Source organism: Bubalus kerabau, chromosome 14 (assembly GCF_029407905.1).
Source record: "Bubalus kerabau isolate K-KA32 ecotype Philippines breed swamp buffalo chromosome 14, PCC_UOA_SB_1v2, whole genome shotgun sequence".
NCBI lineage: Eukaryota > Metazoa > Chordata > Mammalia > Artiodactyla > Bovidae > Bubalus > Bubalus kerabau.
The window spans coordinates 78,308,916-78,325,737 of record NC_073637.1 but is presented as its reverse complement, the minus strand read 5'-3'; the positions used below and the strand labels follow the sequence as shown (position 1 = coordinate 78,325,737).

The following is a 16,822-nucleotide window of genomic DNA, read 5'->3' as shown; positions in this document are numbered from 1 at the left end:
TGAAAGTGAAAGAGGAGAATGAAAAAGTTGGCTTAAAACTCAACATTCAGAAAACGAAGATCATGACATCCAGTCCCATCACTTCATGGGAAATAGATGGGGAAACAATGGAAACAGTGATAGACTTTATATTTTGGGGCTCCAAAATCACTGCAGATGGTGACTGCAGCCATGAAATTACAAGACGCTTACTTCTTGGAAGAAAAGTTATGATCAACCTAGACAGCATATTAAAAAGCAGAGACATGACTTTGCCAACAAGGTCCGTCTAGTCAAGGCTATGGTTTTTCCAGGAGTCATGTATGGGTGTGAGCATTGGAATATAAAGAAAGCTGAGCACCGCAGAATTGATGCTTTTGAACTGTGGTGTTGGAGAAGACTCTTGAGAGTCCCTTGGACTGCAAGAAGATCCAACCAGTTCATCCTAAAGGAAATCAGTCCTGAATATTCATTGGAAGGACTGATGTTAAAGCTGAAACTCCAATCCTTTGGCCACCTGATTTGAAGAAATGACTCATTTGAAGAGACTCTGATGCTGGGAAAGATTGAAGGAGGGAGGAGAAGGGGATGACAGAGGATGAGATGATTGGATGGCATCAGCAGCTCGATGGACATGAGTTTCAGTGAGCTCCGGGAGTTGGTGATGGACAGAGAGGCCTGGCGTGCTGCAGTCCATGGGGCTGCAGAGTCGGACACGACTGAGCGGCTGAACCTAACTGAACTGTCCTTTTAAAAATTGAATACAATGCACAGTTAAAGCAACAGACATATATCTTTGGAAAAGCTGAAACAAGTTTATTCTAATTTGTTAGTTTATTCTAATTTATTTAGCATAGACTTATTTTCTGGTGCTACATTGCAAACAAATTCTACAGCATCTGCATCCCTTCACACATTTACAAAGTGCAAAGAGTCCTTATGAAATTTCTAACTGAAGATTCAAGATACAAACTTAAAGCATTCTTTCAGTTCAGTCGCTCAGTCATGTCCAACTCTGCATAAAGTATTCTTTCGGGCATCTCACACTAGGTATTTGTGAATTAAGTGATTTTTAAGTACTTTTAATTTACTCTAATCCTGAAGACTGGAAAGACACAGAGCATGCCTGCCAGCCCCCAGTCCTGGTATCCTTCTGTGTGTGTGTGTGTGTGTGTGTGTATGTGTGTGTGTGTGTGTACGTGTGTGTGTGCATGTACGTGTGTGTGTGTGTGTGTGTGTGTTTATGTGCACACTCTCTGTCTCTTTTTCTCTCTGCTCCTGCCTGCTGGCCTTTTAAAGATGTGGAAGATCCATTTTCAGGGAGAATTCAAGATATGGAGGTTGTTAACTGTTGACACCTTTTTTTTGTTATCCCTCGATGTTCTGTTCTATTCGAAGCATCCCCATTTCTTGTCTTTGTAAAACTGAAATCCGTGCTGTTGGGTTCCTCCTTTCCAGCTTTCTTGGCCTGCAGGGTCGGGCCTGCGTGCCTTGGCCTGGCTTCAGCCGACCTTTCTAGACTGTCTGTAGTTGTCGACACATGCTCTGGTCCTAACGAGGGACAACAAGGCCCCTGCCTGGGGGCCGACCCCTTTTCACTCCAAAGCCGCCCGGTGAACACAAAGGTTTTCTCCTTTGTGCCTCAGACCCTCGAGGGCAGAGGTGACTCTCAGTGAACGCTGACTGAATGAGAAGCGACGCGTCATTTGGGTATAATTTATGAGCTAAGGGTGTAGGATTCCCTAGTCACTCTATTTCCTCCCTAAGAAAATAACAAATTTGTGTCAACTACAAAGATTGTCTTCATAAGATTTAGAAAAGAAATAAATTTAGGAATTTTTCCATACCTGCTTATTTTCTACTTCACTGGCTTTAGGGAAAAAAAATAACTTTTTTCATTTAACAGAAATATAGATGGAAATGGGTTCTTTCTGGAAGGAACTACATCTTTAATGGAAATGTCAGGGAAGAATGAATCTATGTTTATGAATAATGGTAGCAACATGTGATGATCTAACCTTTTTTTCTCAATCAGATATTGTTGATTTTATGGATTTCCAAAAATATATGCAAAAACAAAAGAAAAATATTTTTAAAGCTGGAAACTGATAACTTCCTAAGTCAGAGATAATTATATAAAAGTCATCGGTGTATCAGTTAAAGGTTTTGTTTTCTTAAACATAGCTCCGGTTGTTCTCACTTAGTCTCAATTAAGCCAGTCATTGATGTGAAAGTCACTCATTGGTGTCTGACTCTTTTCGACCCCATGGACCGTAGCTGCCAGGCTCCTCTGTCCGTGGGATTCTCCAGGCAGGAATTCGGAGTGGGTTGCCATGCCCTCCTCCATGGGATCTTCCTGACCCAGGGATTGAACGCGCGTCTCTTACGTCTCCCGCTTTGGCAGGCAGATTCTTTACCACTAGCGCCATCTGGAAAGCCCATAGATATGTATATGTATATTTAAAAGAATAAATAACAGAGAAAAAAATTCTGTAGTATAATGCTTACCCTTATTTATGTGTGTAGCACTCTGATATTTTCTTGTCTATTTTATATGCTGGTTATGACCCATTTAATTGAATTCATGATCCCCGAATGAATTGCAAGCTGCAGCTTGAAAACGATTTATTTAGAGGCACCTGTTAACCAAGGTAGAAATCCCTTTCCTGGCCTCCCTGATAGAAAATCAGAAAACTGAACGCGTTCCATGATGCTTCTAACTGCTTTCCAATTAGGAAACCACATTCTAAAATCTCCAGGAATTGACCCCAGGGCACCTTCCCTTCCGTCCTCTCTCTTTCCTCCTAAGACCCCTCCTGTGGGGATCAAGACCATTAGGACCAAGACTTTTTCCCCAAGAATGTTTTATTTCAGTAGCTGTATCTTCAGCTTAGAAATGGGATTTACAGTTGAGTGTTATTTTGCCGAAATAGGGAGAGTAAATGTTATTCCTTGTTCATTTAACAAACATTACTCTATGTAATCACTGTTGCTCTTGAATTAATTTTCCCAATAACTAAATACACTCAGCATGTATACATTTTCTTTTGAAGCCATTCTTTTTTTAACTGAAGAATAATTTATATGCTGCGAAATGTATAAATTTTAAAGGACGGATCAATTTTGACAAATGCATGCATTGTGGCACTTCCCTAGTAAGACAAAATTTCTATCACTCCATAAAATTCCCTCATGTCTCCTCATAGTTAATATCTTCTTACCTACTCCCAATTATAAGCGGTCATTGGTCTGATTTGTACCATTATAGAATAATTTTGTTTCTAAAATCATTCTTTTGCTATCTTCTTGGTTCTCTTCTACTCAATCCATACTTCTTATCCCCTGAAAGATACTCTAATTTGTCAAAGTCCTTCTTAAAACTGAGCTTCCCTTTTGGCTCAGCTGGTAGAGAATCTGCCTGCATTACGGGAGACCTGGGTTTGATCCCTGGGTTGGAAAGATCCCCTGGAGAAGGGAAAGGCTACCCACTCTAGTGTTCTGGCTTGGAGAATTCCATGGACTGTATAGTCCATGGGGTCACAAAAAGTCAGACACGACTGAGTGACTTTCACTTCACTTCTTAAAACTGGTTATTTACTATATATGTTAAAAGAAATGTAGTTGCCATAATCAGGAAAATTAATATTAGGTTAAATTTTAGGGCAATATTGTATATAACGCTATTGACTCACATGTAGCTTGAGGTCAACTAAAACTCCCAGATATTAAAAAAATTGTTATAAAACTATTGGTCTTTTATAATTTTAGGACTAAATGCACGATTTTTCCTTTATGCCTATGGAAGTTAACCTTGGTTTTGCTCATTGTTTCAAACTATTCAGTTAATTTTAAGTTTCGTCATCTAACACATTTATAACTATTCCTCTTGCTTTGTTTCATCTGCCAATTTGAAAATCACATGGTTTATATCTTCATTCAAATCCTTATGGAAATTTAGAACAGGACCTATCACCCAAGAAAAGGGTCTAGGATACTGACACATCTCTAGTTTCCTGCAGTCTTGGGTTAAGCTAATCTCGAGAGTGACCCTGCCTAACCATTCCAGCATACAGGGTCTGCCTCTTCATCTTTTATGCAAAAGTATCTTTCACCTATTTTCAAGCCATCTCTTTCTGTGTGGATTACATAATAGGGGATCGTATCTAGTCCTTAGCTTAAAATCCATCAGTATATTGATTTGCCCAAATCTATGGCTCCAGCTTGGACCTCTCCTCTGAACTCAGATTTATTTATCAAACTGCCTACATGACATTCCATCTGAATTCTGGTTCTCACTTCATACTAACACATCTCCAAACAATCTGTTTCTATCTTTCTCACTCTATGCTTGCTTTAAAACTTCCTATTTTGCAAATGGCATCTTTGTTCTTACTGTTCCTCAGCTTAAATCCTAAATTATCCTTGATTTTTTTCTCTGTTCACACAATCAAATAGCAAAAACTATAGGCTCTTTCTTTGAATGCGTCCAATATTGGGCCACTTCTTAACTCTGCTGCATGGGGTCACACAGAGTTGGACGACTGAGCGACTGATCACACACACACACACAGACACACAAACTCTGCTCCAGCTACTCTGGGTCTGAGCGCCATTATCCCTATAGAATTCTGTAGATGGTGATCCCTCCTTGGCTTCCCTGACTTCCATATTTGCTTCTGTGGTCTATTCTCCAGACAGCAGGAAAAAATCTCTTTCAAAAAGATCTCAAGTAGGTCACCTTCTGCTCAAGATCTTCAGTGGTTTCTGCATCTCAGAGGACAACCCGAAGTTTACGCCACAGCCTCCAAAGCCCTCCATTAACTTGCCCTGACTGATCATTCCAGTTTTTCCTCTCCTCTGCCTCCTCTTGCTGCACACCACTCTGCCTTTAGCCTTGCAGATCAGAGCTTCATCTCATCCATCCTCCTGCAGGGCACCCTCTCCGTCTATCCCTCCTTTCCTGCTCCCAGTAGCTGCACGCTCACTCCCTTGCTTCCTGCAGTCCTCTGCCCCAATACTCAGTTGCACTTCCCTAGAGCAAACCTTTCATGGCCAATACCACCCTTACTCTCCTTAACCTGCTTAATTCTGTTCCTAGCATTATCACCTCCACACATGTTCTATATTGCTTTTTTATTCCTCTCTTTCGAAATATAAGCTCCATGTGTGCAAGTATTTTTTTTTTAAAAACCATTGAATTCCTAGTAGCTAAAATGGTGCCGGGAACATTTAAGTAAGAACTGAATAAAATGTTTGTTGAATGAGTTAATTAAACAGATGAATCAGTGAGTGCCCCACACAGAATAAGTGTTAGGTGAAAGACACTTACATGTAATATAATGCATTAAGAAGAGGCAAATTAGAAAATTAGAAACATTCAAAACATTAAAATTTCTTTGCTATACATTTTTTCTGTACAAAAAAAGACCTCTAAATTTGAATTTGGCCATGTAAAACGTTTGAATCCAAATCATTTGTATTAGAGACATAATTAGGCGCTGATTCTCTGATTGTCAGGCCAATCCAGAGCTAATCTGGGGCCTGATTGTCATGCATTGCCAAGGCATATTCGTAAATGGGAAATGACGGGCTTAGTAGCAAAGACATAGAGCTGTAGAATTTAATTGTATTTAAATTAATGCCAGAAGAGCCTGAAGAGCTCTTCTTCTTTGACACCAATTAGGAGAGAGGCTGCTAAAGAATAAGTCATCTGCTGAAGACAGACCCATAGTTTATTTGACTCTAATTTCACATAAAGTCTCCAGATAACTTTCATTTTATTAAAAATAGGGCAAAAATCATAAATGCTGTATTCAGGAAGAGCTTTGATACTTATCGGGAAATTGATGTGTTGCCTTCCTACGCACTGGAGAAGCACTTGCCTTGAACAAGTCGACTTTGCTGATGACGCCGAAGTTGACGTCAACAGTGAGGGCGAGCTGCATGGTGGTCGGCAGCGTCTCCAGCAGATCGGACTCATCTTCATAGAGATAAACACATCAACCCACAAAGAAGAGTCATTAATAAACAATACTGAAGCTCATTAAACATTACAACAATAAGAGTAACAAAATGCCAACTCCTGTTTTGTAAATAAACAGCTGCACCACTGTCTATATTTTCGTTACTTTTATTGGACTGGCATGCCCCATCACAACGGAAAAGAAACATATTTTCACTATTGACGACACGACAATTCTGAATAATTCCGGAACTTTGTGCTTGCTGAAACTTTAGATATAAAATTTAGAGAGGATGGGGCCAAGACTAGTGAACAAACTGAGGTGGGAAAAGGATCTGGTTCCCATCTTCTGATTCCACAGCCTTAACATCCTAGGGATGGCAAAGAAAATTGAGTATAATGAGTACCACGTGGCTTACAGAGTTCTGTCATGATCTTATTGGATGCTTGGGACAACCCTAAGTATGTTCATTCCTGCTTTCTGGAAAGAAGAAAGGAAAGTGGAAATGAAACTTAGAGCAAAAAAGTGTTAAGTGTCTTGTTTGTGTGTAAGTGCTGAGTGGCTGAGCTGGGAATGGAATCTAAAGAAAAAATGTAATAAGTGAGCAAATTCAAACGATTGTTATTTCCTTGCTTATAAACTCAATGAACTATGTGAATACATTAAAGATTTTTCTACCTGTGAATTAAATCATGGGCCTTTAGGCTGATAAAATGGTCCATGAATAAGACTACCCATTCTTAGTCTATAGTATAGTATGGGTTTCTGAGAGTTGATTACGTGTGATGTTTTCTTACATCTGTCTAATGTTTCTTACATGCTGTCTAATTTTGATTCAAATATTGAAATTTTCAAATATTCAAATCAATATTCAAATATTGATTCATATTCTAAATATGAAAATCCTTCCTATAAAAACACAGCTCTTTGTTTCCAAGGGCTGCTTATCTCTAGGTCCTTCCTAAGCCGAGGGTTTGGAGCAGGGTCCACAGGGAAAGAAGGAATGGGTCTGCCACCCTTTCTCTCCCTGCTCCTCCCCCTGCATGAGACGCCCTCAGGAATATTTGTGGGTGCTTAGGAAAAGATTTGATTTTTGTCATTTAGATTCGGGAAGATGTTCTAAACCTGTGGTTGGCATCTCTTAAGACCAGTAGAGAGGAGAAAAAAACCATCAACAACCAGTGGTTCTTACCTGCTTTTTGGGAACTTTCATGATTTGGGAATCACACTGTAATTTGCATTTTGAAGGCAATAGCCTTTTTTACTTCTCAGTAGCACCAGTTCTTATTTTTATAGGGTGAGGTGCAAACTGAAAGTTGAATCTGATTATTGTTAAGTAGCACATTATCTTTAACTTACTTTATATCTTTTAGTAAGCGTTATTTTTACCTCCAGTGCTATGGCACTAACAGTAGGCACCGTGAATGATTAAGGGTCTCCTGGTAGAGACCTGCAGCTGAGAGTGGCCTGAAAGATCGCTGCTCTGAGCGCTGAGCTCTGGGAAGAGGATGATATTGCAGAGGAGCAAGAGTTTGGAGAACAGGTGCACATCTGAGCTCAGTATAGGCCATTTGCTGGCTCTGTGCCCTTGGCCAATTTTTTTTTCAGTTAGGAGCTTCCATTTCCTTGTCTCCTAAAAGGGGGTTGGTAACACCTAATTTCCCCCATTTTTCTGGGTGAAGATTAGATGAGGTAATGTGTGTAATATCTAGCATCTGTTGGACACTGAAGAAAATTTAGCAAGCCTTCCAGGATTTGCATAATCAGTAAGTTATGTCTGATTTGAGGAAAAAATCCCATGGTATTAAGTGAGTGCTTTAAAGATTATTTAGTTGTTTCCCAATCTTTTGTTCAAATCCAATTAGTCTCTGCTGCTGCCTTACAGGATTTTCATTACGGGACACGGTTTACAGGGACTTAATCAGTAATTCGCAATGCTTACCTAGCATTCTTTGAGAGGCCCACGTATATTCATACCAAGTCCGGACCCGATTCTGCACAATCTTAGGAATCGAATAAGTATTCATATAGGCAATGGTATGATCCATGCAGATGCGGAAGTTGTTCTGATTGGCTGTAGCTGCCCCAATTACGTCTTGCATCTAAAACCACAAATACGGTCACTCCACACCCAGCAGAGGAAGTGGAAGAGTTACTGTAAGCCCAGTTGAATTAAGAGTCCTCACATGACACAGTCCATTCTAATGCTGACTACCTGATCTTTTAACACACTGATACTGGATCTTACTTTCAACCATTTGCTGATAAGATATTGGACAAATCATATCCTTTATGACCCAACGAGGACAATAGAACCTATTTTACCTACCGTGTGAGGCTTTTGTGAGGATTCAGTCTCATAATGCATGTGACTGCACACGTTCTTATTTGCAAGCTTGCATATTACTACAAAGGTGTTAGTTGCTATTTTAAAAATATATAGCTTGTGCTTATGCAAGAAATGTGCAAAGAAAGGTAAAGCAATTAATTACGTGGCAGAATGGCTAGTCCATTTCGGTGAATCTCGTTTTGCAAGCATCCTTCAGATTTTGCAGTGTGGCTGGCTATATGGACTCAATTCATCATGAAACTGCAACCTCTGTACTTCCCTTTGTGTTGTTTAGACAGATAAAATCAAATCTCATCATGCTTAAGGCATAGTATTCAGCAGAAGTTGAAATGTGCTGAAATTCCTGACGCATCATCTACAGACGTGACAACGCTTAAGGAAGTGTCAGGCTTTAGCTCTTGGGTGTTTATAACTCAGCCATAAAAACCCACTCTAGGTTAAAAGCTGATCTTTAAGGTCTCAGCACAAAAAAGATCTATAGCCCGACTCTTCCTCTCACATAGAGGGAAGCGAGTGGTTGTAAATTTGCTTTGACTGTGGGTTTATAATAGGGAGGAAAACCTGGGCCTCGCTTTCACACTCTTAAGACTTCGCTCATTCATTCTAGTAGCTGAGCTTTTTCTGCTTATGGAAAAACCACTCATTCTTTGAGGTCCAGATCAAAAATGGCTCTTTTGCTGCGATGCCCTCCTCAGTTTCCACTTTTAGAGTTAACAGGTTCTTCTACTTGTTGGGAGCATCTACTGAGGAGCTATGCAGAGAGTCAACTGTACACACCTTTTCCAGTTCGGAACTTACCCCTTGAGGGCTATTCATCATCAACCTCAATGCCTAGACCCCCTTTTTCCAAGCCATTTTAGACAAATGATGGACATTACCCACTCACCTAAGGCCTTGAGAATTGGGATATTAGAGGCTGGGTTGGGAGATTTAATAGAGTTTTAAATTGAGACCCAAGGACAATTAAAAGCCTTATCGATTGGTGTTGAGGGCAGAGGATTTGTAGTGACAGTAATCTGAATGCTTTATGTGCAAGGCTGGATTTTGATGGTATAGGTGAAGAAGACATATATTCTATGATGTGTGTTCCAGATTGGAGGAGGAAGATGTCAGTCTCTATGAGCTGTATTCGAGAATAGAATACTGCAGCTAAAATGTGATGTGATTATCCAGGGTGTAGTTCTTGGTATGGTTATATGTGGGAATTTTGAATCAGTGGAGATTCTGTTCAGGACTTTCTGACTTTTGTTTCTGTTTTTCTCAGCATCTTTTATTCACTGTACGAGTCAAGGCACAAACCTCTATCTCCTGCCTCAACCTTTCTTTTGGGCTCTACTCCATTTTCTCGTGGCTTGGTGGTTCTCACTGATCCATTTGGAACGTCACAGTCAAGGTACAGGCAGGTGTGGTGTGGGGAATAAAGCAGCGCTTTCAAACTTTTGTGTGCATATGAATCTTCTGAAGATACTATTAAAATGCAAATTCTGACCCAGTAGGTTTGGGGTGACGCCTGAATTCTGAATTTCCCAGGTGATGCTTCTACTCTTAGTCCAAAGACCACTTCGAATGGAATTTTAACTGGAGCTGGGCATAGTTTTTTAATCTTGTAAGAATTGCCTTGAACATAGTAACTGCTAAATATGCCAGACTTTACTATTTTTATTGTTATTATATGGTCTTATCTTATGACTTCTGAATTACATGTATGAATTCGGGATACTTTTTAATCTCCTTAAACTAGAGTTGTCTCAACTGCAAAACTGAGAAAATACTGAAGGCGATCTGGCTACTTCACATAGATTTTAGAAGTTATAAAATAATATGATCTTTGCCATTTATATTCAAATTAGTTGCATTTATATTCAAATTAATTGTCTTTCTCTATAAACAAACTTCCTATTTTCAATCACTGTTAATGTGTCTCCCCAAGCATTAAGATTATGATAATTTATACTCATAGTTTTTAACTGCATAGTGTTCATCTTCCAAACTGAAATATTTTCTAAATCGAGTTTCCTTTACAATCTCTCTCTCTACTCAATTACCACGTTCAGGTTGAAGTGGCATATATTCACCATATTTTTTTATTTTTTGTATTTTGATGCTTCGATTTCTTGGACTATCCCTCCCAGAGTTAGCTAAGCCAGGTGGTGCAGTGGTAAAGAAACTGCCTGCCAATGCAGGAGATGCAAGAGATGTGGGTTCCATCCCTGGGTCGGGAAGATCCCCTGGAGCTGGAAATGGCAACTCACTCCAGTATTTCGTGCCTGGAAAATTCCATGGACAGAGGAGCCTGGTGGGCTACAGTCCACAGGGTTGCAAAGAGTAGGACAAGACTGAGCACACAAAGATTGCAACCAACTCAAATGGGAGAGCCCCTTTCATATGCAAAATAGCCAATCCTGGGCCCTGACTTCAGCAGCCTTCTTCACTGGCTCTCATATTCCAGGCTACTCTCCACCTGCTGCAATTACCTCAGGTCCAATTGCCAGGCCACTGAGAGAGTCCCTACAATCCAGAGCCTGTTGAAATGATACAAACTTGCCAATCTTAAATGCTGTTACTCTGCTTGATCAGTTCCTTTTCTGGTTCCCTCCTAAGTAGGCCTCTGGGCAAGGAGTGACCATCTCCTCCTGGATCTATTTGTATAACAGACTATCTTTTCAGTGTCAATCGTCTCCTGATCTGTTGCCCTCACCATCTGTAAATGATAATAAAACCTGTATTTTAAAACAGTATGCATGCATGCATGCTAAGTGGCTTCAGTTGTGCCTGACTCTTTGCAACCCTATTGACTCTAGCCCGCCAGGCTCCTCTGTCCATGGGATTCTCCAGGCAAGAACACTGGAGTGGCTTGCCTCTCCTCCTCCAGGGGATCTTCCTGACCCAGGGATCAAACCTGTGTCTCTTTCTCCTAAATTGGCAGGCAGAATTTTTTTTTTTCTAAACCACTAGAGCCACCTGGTAAGCCCTTAAAACAGTATAACCCTTCCAATTTATATTTTGATTGATCTTCCATAAATCTCTTTGTTCAAAATTCTTCCCTGGCTGACTTTCCATTGCCCTTAAGATGAAGTTCAACATCTGCAACATTCAGAGCCCTTAAACTATCTGGTCCTTACTACGTCTCTAACCTTATTTACAGGTGTCTTTCTCTCCAGCTATTCTGGTACTCTTCTGTTTCCTCAAACGTATATGGTGCTTTATTATTGCCATCTTTCACACATAGTTTCTGATTGACTGAACTCTCTCTCTTTAACTACCGAATCCTATCTGCTTTTTTAAGATGTTGCAAAGACATTTTCTCCTCCATGAAACCTCCTGGGAAGCTTCCTTTTTCTGCTCTAATACAGAGCTTTCAAACTCCCCTCTGGAACTTATCATGGTTAGCAGCTCCTTGACATTCATGGAAGTAGGATTTGAGTTTTGACTATTTGTGATCAGCTTTTTGTTGTTATTTAGTCACTTCAGTCGTGTCTGACTCTTTGCGACCCCATGGGCAATAGCCTGCCGGGCTCCTCTGCCCATGAGATTTCCCAGGCAAGAATGCTGGAGTGGAATAATTTTCATTGCTAAATTTTGTTAAAGCATGGGTTATATTCATAACACTGTTAGTGTAGTGAGTGGGAATCAGTCGCTTATCTGGTGGTAATAATCATTTTGTGATTACAATCTCAAGATGGGGTTTTGCTTTCAGACATAAAATGTGTAAAGCGCCTTACAAGGAAGTATAATTCTAAAGACGCTGTGCTGTTGAGCTTTTTATTTCTTGTGGTCTGAGAAATCTCAAAGGTGCTGGGCTCTAACCTTGGCAAATGCCAATCATCTTGCAATAAAGTTATTTGGGTATTTGATTTACTTTCTCACAAGACTGTGATTCCTTGAGAATAAGGACAAGAAGATGCCATAATAAACATTTATGAACCAAGGATTTTAATTAATTTAGATGACATTTGGTAACCTCTGATTTAAATGACCTCTGAAGTTGACTTTAATCCAGGGATACTATGACAATATTTGAAGTTTAAGTAAAAAAAAAGAGGGCTTCTAAAGGTTTTCAGAAAAACTTAGAAATGTGACTCCCTGAGAGTCTAACAGATACTCATTGTGTACAAGTTTTCTGATAGATTTAATAGTTTAAAAATGGAAAGGCAATGTTGATCCATTTACAGCCCCCTTCAATTCATTAAAAGAGATGAAAGTTAGTAAAATTTAAAAAGCACCATATAGATTTTTATTTTTCCTATGTAAAGTTTATAAAAAATTGATAGGGTTTCAAAAATGACAGCATCATGTATCTAGGGATTCACATCTCAATTTACCTGACCAATTAAGCTGGAGAACACAAAAACTCCAGAAAAGAAGTTCAACAGTTGAAAAAGAATTTCAAATGAAGTTTGTGGTTCTGGAAGGCCCCCAATGGTAATCAAAGTTCGAACTGCCCAATAATAACATCTCAGATACCTGTGAAAAGAGAAGATATGCATTTTGCTTTTTACTATAGCAGTAAAATGCATTATGCTTGGGAATATATTGCTATAATACTAGATTTTAACACATTCCCTCGCAATTAAGATTTCCTAGTTTTAAGCAGCATTAGCAACTACCGTGTGTATTAAAGTAAACTTCTCTTTTAAGGTAAACTTCTTGATAAACACTGTGAAATGACTAAACAAAGCCAAAGAAGGTGTCTATTAGTCATTCCACTTATTTCTCCCTGCAAAACAAGTCACCCTAGAGTTTAGTGGTATGAAGCAGCAACTATTTTACTAGGCTTGTGACGCTGTGGGTCAGATGTTTGTGGAAGACCCCTAAGACGGCTCATCTACTCCATGAGGAGTGAACCCTCAGGAGACTTGAATGCCAGGAGACAGCTGGGAGGACGTGATTGAGGCCAGAGTCCTGAGGCCGTGGTTCCAACTGTTGGCTGAGTTCTTCTGTCGTGCATGTCTGTTTGGAACACCCAGGTTGTCTCCTCTCACAGTCTGAGCTGGGATGGTGGCACCCGCTGGGGCTGGCTGTGTATTTTCATTCAGCCTGTGAGTGTGGCTAGCTTGGGCTTCCTTACAGCATGGAAGTCTTGGTGTAGATGGACTTCTTGCCTGGCTGGCTTCCCCCCGAGTGGTAGAAGCTCAGGCAGTAGCTTGTAAGGCTTCCTGTAACTCAGAAACCCTATAATGTCTTAATCTCTTGCCACATATATTTGCCAAGCAAGTCTCTAAGACCAGCCAGATTCAAGGGAAGGGATATTCAAATCTACCTTTCAATGAGAGGAGCAGCGAAAAGTGTGAGGCTACCTTTAAACTACTTCATAGTGACTAGTGAGGGATATCATAGATATCAAGGGGGTTTATGGAGATTGAAAAGACCTTTATAGTTTAGAACCAGCTGTTTTTTTACTGATGGAAGATAGAGCAGGTGGGTATATACCTCCTGTCTCTTTTCTACTCATATCTTACTATATGATTGAATATATAAACCATGACAGAGACAGAGAACTGAGTTCTATCTTAAAAGGGAAATTACTCTTGAGTGTAATAGCTAATTTTTCTAGAAATTTAGTATTGAAGAAAACCAAGTATGCTCAGAAATATACTTTATAAAGATTCTGTACTAAACTTTAGCAATTGCAAATGGAGAGACAGATCATTATAGCCCAGATGGGAAGAAAATCTGGGACCAGGGCAACAAAAACGAATATGATAAAGATGAGGACAGAACATGTGAGATTCACTTGGCTATATGTGGCTAAGGGTTTCATGGAGTCCCGAGTGAGGTGGGAAGAGAAATTAGTATTACAACCCATTGTATATATATTATAATTTTGGTCCATAATTAGATACTGTTTGTTGCTGTTTAGTCGTTAAGTTGTGTCCGATTCTCTGCAACCCCGTGGACTGTAGCCAGCCAGATGCCTCTGTCTATGGGGTTTGCATGGCAGGAATATTACAGTAGGTTGCCATTTTCTTCTCCAGGGGATCTTCCTGATCCAGGGATTAAACCCATGTCTCCTGCTGGCAGGTGGATTCTTTACCACTGAGCCCCTGGGAAGCCCACACAATTAGGTGCCTATTTGATATATTCCATATAGCTCTGATAACCTGGTCTGGATCAGATATTTCCACTGAATCCTGGAAGAAAAATGTCCTATATAGAGAGGCCATTTTCAGATATTGTTGCAGAGAGGCATGCAGACTTAGTGGGCTGCAGCCAGCTATCTTGGTTTCCAGAGTACACAGGAAAGCAGCACTGCTACAGAATCCTGGCCTGGCCAGTCCTTCATTTCTTATCCGGGTGTGCCGCATAAACGCTTGCACTTTAAGCAAACGTGCATTTATCTTTGAACAAGGATGGCCTTTTCTGTGTGTGTGTGAGAATAGGTTATACTTTTCAGGTCTTCAAACAGTAAGAAGTTGAGGTTTACAAAGAAGGAATCAAACTGCAGTTAAAGTCAGTATTCAAATAAAAACAGACCTAGAGAGAAATCACTTGTTTTGAAATTCAATACCTTTTGAAGGACATGAGTCTTTTTGTTTGTTTTATCTGGTACATACAAGAACGGACAAATAATTAACTCTTTGGTAGGATCTGAAACCACTGTGCCAAGAGAATAAAGTATCACTAGTCTGCAACATTTTTTCTAACAAGCTTTCTTGGACTTACAGATACTAGAGTGAACTGGATGTCAAAGAGAACTACCTTGAAGAAGTATGGAATTAATTTTATGGATTGCATTTAATTTTCAACTCCAGTTTATAATTTCTCATCACCTGACTTAGCGTGATCACAAGTCCTGGGCCTGTGGGTCTCTGAATTAAGGAAATTTATTGACCCCAGCGCAACCCACGAGTGGGACATGGACCAGATTCTCTCCCTACATAGCCAACTCCAACTATTGGGATTACTGTGCCCTACAAAGTCCCTCTAGGATTGAGAGGAACAAATATAGGAATTGCTTTCTCTTATTTTCTTATTTACAGATGTTACAAAATAACAAGTGTAAAATTTAGGCATTGATTTTCCAAATCTGAAGGGTCAGCCTTGAACCATTTTTTTCATGATGAAAAAGCCTGCAACGTTATTTGGAAGTTTTCTGCCCTGATGCTTTGTGGTTTACCTTGGAATTCTTTTCTCAGTCATGTCTTATATCCAGGCATGCACAAACAAAGGTAAGATTTGTAATTTAATTAGATGGCACCATATTGATCTTCCAGGATTAGCTTAATTAGTCAAGTGTGTCCACCTCTAATATTTACGCCCTGGGCAGATAGATCTTTTCAAGGAGATTCTGTGTGGCTGATTTAATACATGAGCTATCTTATAGGCTATATATATATATATATATATATATAGCCTCAAGTTAAAGCACCAAGGCAAAATTTGACATAAAACCATAAAAAATAATTTTGTATGAAAATAGAACTTCTTCCTCTGTGAAACAAATGCAACATGAAACTTCCCCCCAGCATTTTGTTTTGAAATATTTCAAACAAGCAGAAAAAACTGAAAGAATTTCACCCTTGTATTCACAGCATAGATGTTATTAATATTATGAACATTTTACTTTGTCTTCTTTGTCACATGTTTCTCCACTTTCCATCCATCAACCCATCTTATTTTTGGGTGCATTTCAAAGTAATTTGCAGACAGACACTTCCTCCTAAATACAGTACTTCAGAATATATATGTGTGTGTGTGTGTGTGTATATATATATATATATATATATATATATATATATATGTATTACTACAGTTCTAGACTGATATAGTTATTTAAAAAAACTTGAACATACATTGAAAGCACAAATCTTAAGTATACCATCTGACACTATTTGATGAATTATGAGAAATCCATACATCTGTGTAATTCAGAAACCCATCAAGATAGAGGACATTTCTATCACTCCAGAAATTTCTCTCATTTCTTTTCCCCAGTCAATTCCTGCCCCCAGGGGTGGCTGTTGTTTCAGATGAGCTTTGCCTGCTTTAGAATTTCACGCAAATGAAATCACACATGTGTACACGGTTGTGTAAGATTTCTTTCACTCAGAATAATGTTTTTGAGATTTAGCTGGGTTTTTGTGTGTTTATTCATTTTTACTGCTAAGCATATCCCTTGCATGACTATGGCACAGTATGTTTATCCATCTTCCTGTGGATGAAAACCTAGACGTTTCAAGCTTTTGGTTCTCATGAATAGACATTCTATGAATATACTTATATACATTCTTTCATAGACATATATTTTTAAGTTCTCTTGGGCAAATATTTAGGGTTGGAATTTTTGTTTTTAAGGTAGGTGCTATATTTAGTTGTAAAACAAACTGTCAGATTTTATCCCTCCAACAGTGTATGAGATTTCCAGTTGCTTTATATGTTTAACCCAAGAATATGAAGTTTTAAAAAATTTTAACCAATGTGGTGGATGTGTAGTGGGACATGCAACTTTTAAAAGTACCCAATTCCATACTTTATGAGTGAACCTTTTAACTACCTCCACCTGTCTTAGTTCCAGTTCCAGGTTTCTGTA

At 39.3% G+C, this 16,822-nt stretch overlaps 1 protein-coding gene across 1 annotated transcript in view; it reads right to left on the bottom strand.

Annotated features, from left to right (window-relative positions):
- Positions 1–16,822, bottom strand: part of CNGB3 (cyclic nucleotide gated channel subunit beta 3) — a 190,713-nt gene that overhangs the window by 48,047 nt on the left and 125,844 nt on the right. The window contains exons 11-13 of the mRNA XM_055546721.1: positions 12,615–12,756; positions 7,885–8,044; positions 5,862–5,959 (exon numbers count right to left, since the gene is read on the bottom strand). Of these exons, the coding sequence (XP_055402696.1) occupies positions 5,862–5,959; positions 7,885–8,044; positions 12,615–12,756 (400 nt within the window). The remainder of the gene's footprint in view (positions 1–5,861; positions 5,960–7,884; positions 8,045–12,614; positions 12,757–16,822) is intronic.